The 6,120-nt window shown below is 38.7% G+C and overlaps 1 protein-coding gene across 2 annotated transcripts in view; it reads right to left on the bottom strand.

The window, feature by feature from the left end:
• Positions 1–1,149: 1,149 nt before the first annotated feature.
• Positions 1,150–6,120, bottom strand: part of wrnip1 (WRN helicase interacting protein 1) — a 54,689-nt gene continuing 49,718 nt past the window's right edge. Inside the window, exons 7-8 of one of the 2 annotated variants that reach the window (XR_007265394.1) lie at positions 3,391–3,487; positions 1,150–1,271 (exon numbers count right to left, since the gene is read on the bottom strand). Coding sequence is in view for 1 of the 2 variants with exons in the window: in XM_048615719.1 (XP_048471676.1) it covers positions 3,750–3,986 (237 nt within the window). In the remaining variant the exon portion in view is untranslated. Of the gene's footprint in view, positions 1,272–3,390; positions 3,488–3,541; positions 3,987–6,120 lie in introns of those variants that run through there. The other variant, XM_048615719.1, reaches the window with a different exon arrangement.

Raw genomic sequence — 6,120 nt, 5'->3', positions numbered from 1 at the left:
TTGGCCTGTATGCAAGCCCAGTCCCACACCAAAATAGTTGACTCTTAACTACCATAAATTGTATTGAAATGCTGCAAAAAAACCACAGACCAAGCAGCAGCAATGCTGAAGGCACAATCTGCTCACTGAATCCTTGACAAATCTCCTTCACTGACATATGGGTGTTAGGGCAAAATTTGGGCTCTCAGGCTATCCAAATAGCAGCCAGGTATAGCCATACTCACTGAATTATACTTAATCAGTCTCCTCTGAAAGTAGTATCCCATCAGAGTTCACAATACAGTGCTATATATTTGGTATACAATATTGACTCTGGACCCTATAATGTCTCATGGCTTGAAGTCAAGCATGAACAAATAAACTACTTGCAGATTATCATTTACTGATCCTTAATCAGCTGATGGCTCAGTCCTTCCCCAAGTCGAACACCATGGAGAAGAAACATTAAGATGAAAAGTACAGAATACACACTTGGTGCAGGAGCAACAGCACATCAAGACTGCAGTATTACCATTGACTGAGCTGGTCATACTTTGAAACTTCCATACTGGATTAGTGACAGATGGCACAAGAGCTAAGTAGGGGAAGACAAACTTCACTAATCTAGCATTTGTGGATGTAATTATCCATGACAGCATCTGTAGAAGTGACAAACAAGCAATAAACGTGAAGAAAAGTTTCCATGAACATCCTCAACCTCAATGACAGCAGAGTTCAGCATGGTGAACTTCAACAAAGGTTTAAGCATTACTGGTACTTCTGTCTGAAGCTGATTGTAACGATTCATTCTGGCCTCCCGAGGTTCCCAACTACAGATGTTAGTCTACAAGGGTTCGGCATAATCACAGTACAGCCAAAGACAGTAGGTTCATCTGAACTGAGTGCTGAGTTCAAACAGACCCTAATTGGTTGTTTCATGGGCATTAAACCAGGTGAGAGTCACAAACTGATGGGGGTAGACAAACACACTTGAAGCTTCACATTCCTGAGCAAAGACAAAGAAAGAAATCTGTCATTTCATTCAATACCTCTCACAATCTCCCTGCCCTTCTCCATTTTAGCAATACCGCTGCGGTCAGTACTGCGCCAAACATTTCCTTCTCTTGTGTTTAAGTTGCAAAGGGGTTACTCTAGTACACTTACATGGGATGCTTTTTCTACTCTTGTCCTGAAGAAAATAGTGATTGCTTGAACAGGTGGCCCAGCTGAGGTCAAATGCAGCAGAGCATAAGGGTGTGAAATTCATCTTCAGCACTAGTGCAAAATGGGAACTGGAAGAGAGAAAATCAATCGCTGCTTAAACCAGGTTGCTGATTTGCAATCATCCATTTCACATTTTTATTGAAACCTGCCTGAAAGCCTGATACTTTTACCCAGGATTTTCTTTGAATAAACCAGTTAAGAATGTTGTATTTTACCTATAGATTGGGCTCTACATCAGTTGAAATTAAGTGAAAAGTCTCCACCAACCAATACCTTCTCCCACCAAAGATTCAGTAAAATTTATCTGAAGTGTAACTGAACTCTACAGAACATAAGGTTCCCACTCTGTGCTGTGTAAGCTCTGCCATGAAGCCAAGGAAGGGGCAAGGCAAGGGTAAGTTACTGTTTCCATTTATCATGACCCAGTGACACCTGTTGTGATTTGTTGGTATTAAAGTAATTTGAGAACAGAGCTGCACACTACCTGTCCCCACCAATGAGTAACTGTGATGTAAACATAGGAACTAGGAATTGAAGTTTGCTTGATATCTGTGAAACTACATCTCAGCAGGTATTAACTTCAGCGAATAGCATAACCAGTGAATTACAGAATTATTATACTGCAGGAGGCCATTTGATCAATGGTGCCTGCACTGGGTTTTCAAAAAAGCATAATTACCCAGTGCCAATCTCCTGCTTTTTCCCCCACACCCTTGCACGCTATTTCTATCCAAAAAAATCATCCAATGTCTTCTCGAATGCCTCAACTGAATCTGTCTCCACATTTCCAGGCTGTGCATTCCATACCCTAACTACTTGCTGTGTGAAAAAGCTATTTCTTTCACTTCACTCTTGCTTCTTTTGCAGATCACTTTAAAATCTATGCCCTCTTGTTCGAGTTCCTTTTACAAGCAGGAACAACTTATCCGTGTCTACTCTACTTGGCCAGCTCATGACTTTGAAAACCTCAATGAAATCTCCTCCTTGGGGAGAAGAAATCTAAGAGAATAGTCCCAACTTGTTCAATCTAACCTCACAACCAAAGCTTCACATTCCTGGAACTGTTCTTGTGTATACTGCCTCTGCACTTTCTCCAACCCATTCACATTTTTCCCTTAATGTGGCCACAATTATGCACAATATTCCAGCTGAGGTCTAACAAAGTATCTTGTAAAACTTGAGCATCACGTTCTTGCTCTTGTATTCTATGCCTGTATTAATAACGCTGATGATACTAAATGTTTTACTAACTGCTCTCTCCACTTGTCCTGCCTCCTTCAAATGATCTGAACACATATACACCCAGGTTCCTTTGCTCTTGTACTCCCTTTAAAATGGGACTCTGCATTTTGTATTGTCTTTCAACCTCGCACTTCTCTGCATTGAACCGCATCTGCCAACTACACGCCCACTTCATCAACTTGCAAATGTCCTTTGGTGTTCCACACTGTCTTCCTCACAATTCTTCTAAGTTTTGTGTCACCTGCAAACTTTGAAACTGTTCCCTGCACACCAAGATCCAGATTAATGTAAAATCGGAAAAAGCACAGGTCTCAAAACCAATCTCTGGGGAGCTCCACCTCAAACCTTCCTGCAGCCTGAAAAATATCCATTGACCCCGTTACCCATCACTCAGCCAATTCTGTATCCAAGTTATTACTGTCATTTTAGAGACCGAAATTATATTGGCCACCACGGCACAGGAGCAAATGCATAGCAGAAATACCTTTACTCTGCCGTAACAAGGAGCCTCAATCTGAAATCAACCTCTATTATACAAAAAGAGATTTCATTATCAAAAGCAACTCTGTAGATTCTCTAGATCAGTTGTTTTGTTACATTGACCATGAACTCTCACTATGTACATTGATGCAGAATTTAAATGTTTGTAGAGACTAGTGTTCACTAAAATCAAATTTAGCCTGGATTCAAAACTAATTAGCATTTTTGGGATCTATAATCACTTCTGTTGATAGGCCCTTATGATCCTGATTGCATACATCATAGTGACTGTTATTCAAATTAATCAATGTACACACAGGAATGTAGAATGGTCTGAGACCATCTAGGTAACATCAAGGAGAAATGCAGACTGCATCTTTATTTCTGTTTCTTTTGTGCATTTTTGGGCAAAAAAAAAAACAAGCGATGGTTCAATGAATCACAAGAAAGAGATCTGGCACAAACCTGGTTATTTGTCCACCTGCGAATGCAGTGAAATGTTCATCTTTCTTCACTGATATGGAAACTAGACAGGAGTTCAGCTATCTTCAACTGTTAACTACTGGAACATCAGACGGCCCCACACAGAATGGAATAAATAGCCAAAGTCAAGTTATGTTTTTATTCTTACTTGTATGTTTTTAGAATGAATATACTTGAGATAACATTAGCAGAAGGTGATGATAGAATTAACAAGTTTGCAAGTAGTACATTGGTTTCTTCTACTGATGAGATTTATTTTATAGTGTTAATTCCTGCTGTTAGACAGGCAAAGAAAATACAACTGTCATGGGGGGGAAAAGAAGCCCATTGCAATAAAGGGGTTATTCTTTACTTGGACAGGGTTTATCGTCTGGCTTGTTCAAAGAACAGTTATTACAATCTTTTCCATAGCCAAGATCCTTCATGAGTTTTGTAGGTGCATTTCTAAGGTGCAGTGGAACAGAAGGCAATGGACCCTTGTGGTTCCTCAGGGACTCTTTAACAGCGTCATACGCCATGTAAATCTCAACCGACTTTGGTGCTCTTGACAGGTATGTTACACACTGCGCTAAAATAACCTGTATAAGAGAGAAAGACCATTACTTTTAAATTTGCCAATCATTCTATAAACTGAAGTAAGCCTCAACAACAATTGTCACACTAAACAACAGAAATCGGAAATGTAACTTATGATTTGTTGGTCATGTGCTTTTCTCTTCTGTATATTAGACATCAGACTTCCGTTCTTTAGATAATAGGAAATATTTAATTGAATTTCTTACAAGCTCACCTATTGTTTTACAGATCAGAAAATACATAAACATGTTTTCTAGTATTGTCCACCTATAGTTGCTGATTAACTGTTTCCTACCAAAAGTGGCTACATGATATAATTGGGACATCATGTTAGGTTTAAGATAATGCAAGAGTGCTTTTCTTTTATTGGAGGCTGATCAAGGTTGCAAAATTGCACTGATAACTATTTCCAAGCACTCTTCAGAGTCCTGATACTTCAGGAATATAGGAATATTAGGAAGAGAATTCTGCTCTGTCAGTGAAGTAGATCTGCTGATCTGCACTTCAATTTCCAATTTCCTGTCTTTGTTCTATATTGCTTCATACACTTGTTTAAGTCATCAACAATTCTGACAACTGCAATGGCATAGTATTCACAGCCTTTTGAAAAAAGTTGTAAATTTCTACTATACCTTATATGAAAGTCTTTCTGATTTTGCTTCTCACTCTAACTTTATGATCCTTTTTCTTGGCACACAATTCTCTAGCCCGTTTATCCACATCATTGATAAATATGAAAAGTTCAGGCCCAAGAAGAGATCCTTGTGGATCACTACTTGTCACATCCCATCTTCAGAATATCTAGCCTTTACTTTCTACTACCTCCAAACTAATTTCCAACTCAATTAAAAGACTACCTCCAACTTTACATGCTCTCACTTCTGCTAATAATTCATTGTGCAGAATTTTATTACATATCTTCTGGAAATCCTGACAGACAACATCCAAAGACATTCCCTGATCTAACTTATTTGTCAATATCTGGAAAACTAATAACTAGATGCAACTTAGCCTGATCAGTTTGGATTACCTATTTCTGCTACAGATCAGAAAATACATAAACATGTTTTCTAGTATTGTCCACCTATAGTTGCCACATAAACATGTTTTCCACCTATAGACAGAATTTAGTAGCTTTCCTACTACGGACATTAACTTTGCAGGATTATACCTCTAATGATATTGTTCAGTCCATAATAGGAAGGTAGTTTCTTCGCACAGTGATATACGTAAAACAGTTGTTCCACCATCTAATCAAATATACCACATTATTGTCAGACAAAATCATTCGCAACTGGAACAGAACCAAAAAGGTTGACTCTATTTCACTTTCCAGAGATGCTGCCAGACTTGCAGAGTTTCTTTGGATCTTTCTGATTTAATTTCAGATTTCCAGAAGATGCTGTACTTTGCTTTTATTTAAGTGGAAAGCTATAAACTAACAAGCACATCCTGGAGATTTTTACCTCATGGAACGTTTCTTCACCCCCAACTCACTGGCTAACCTTTGCATTAATAACAGCATGTGTCATTAACATGTTGCTCTCTTGCCAGGAAAATGTGACTCATTATGTTTGAAATTTAGAATTTTAAATGCACGCAACCAAATCATAATTAACTAAATGAACAAAAATCAATTATCTAATTTTCTTAAAAATTAAAATCATATGTAAAGATTACACCTTCTGAAGAACATATGATTTCCTTTTCTTTTGTACACATTGTTTGCCACCTAATAATGATAGAGTCAAAATTCAAGCCCGAATCATAGTGTGCAAATTAGATACATTTGCTGAATCTTAGGGTCATTCCTGATGCCTCTGGGATTATGCTCGCCTTTTTGCTTACTTTTGCAGTATGGGGATATATGTTTCTCATCAAGATCAGGTGTGAAGAAGGTCCTGAGCAGTCCTAGGAGACACCTGCAGTAACAATAAACTACTGCCCCTGTTTGAGCAAGGTACTGTCAAATCTCCTGTTTGTTTACAGAAATTAAAATCAAAACAAGTTCAAGAGAATCTTGGAGATAGTAAGAACTGCCGATGTTGGAGTCAGAGATAAGTGTGGGGCTGGAGGAGCACAGCAGGCCAGGCAGCATCAGAGGAGCAGGAAAGTTGACGTTTCGGGTCGGGACCC

The sequence above is a fragment of the Rhincodon typus genome, chromosome 2, assembly GCF_021869965.1.
Source record: "Rhincodon typus isolate 14 chromosome 2, sRhiTyp1.1, whole genome shotgun sequence".
Classification (NCBI taxonomy): domain Eukaryota; kingdom Metazoa; phylum Chordata; class Chondrichthyes; order Orectolobiformes; family Rhincodontidae; genus Rhincodon; species Rhincodon typus.
This window is presented reverse-complemented; position numbering and strand designations above follow the sequence as displayed.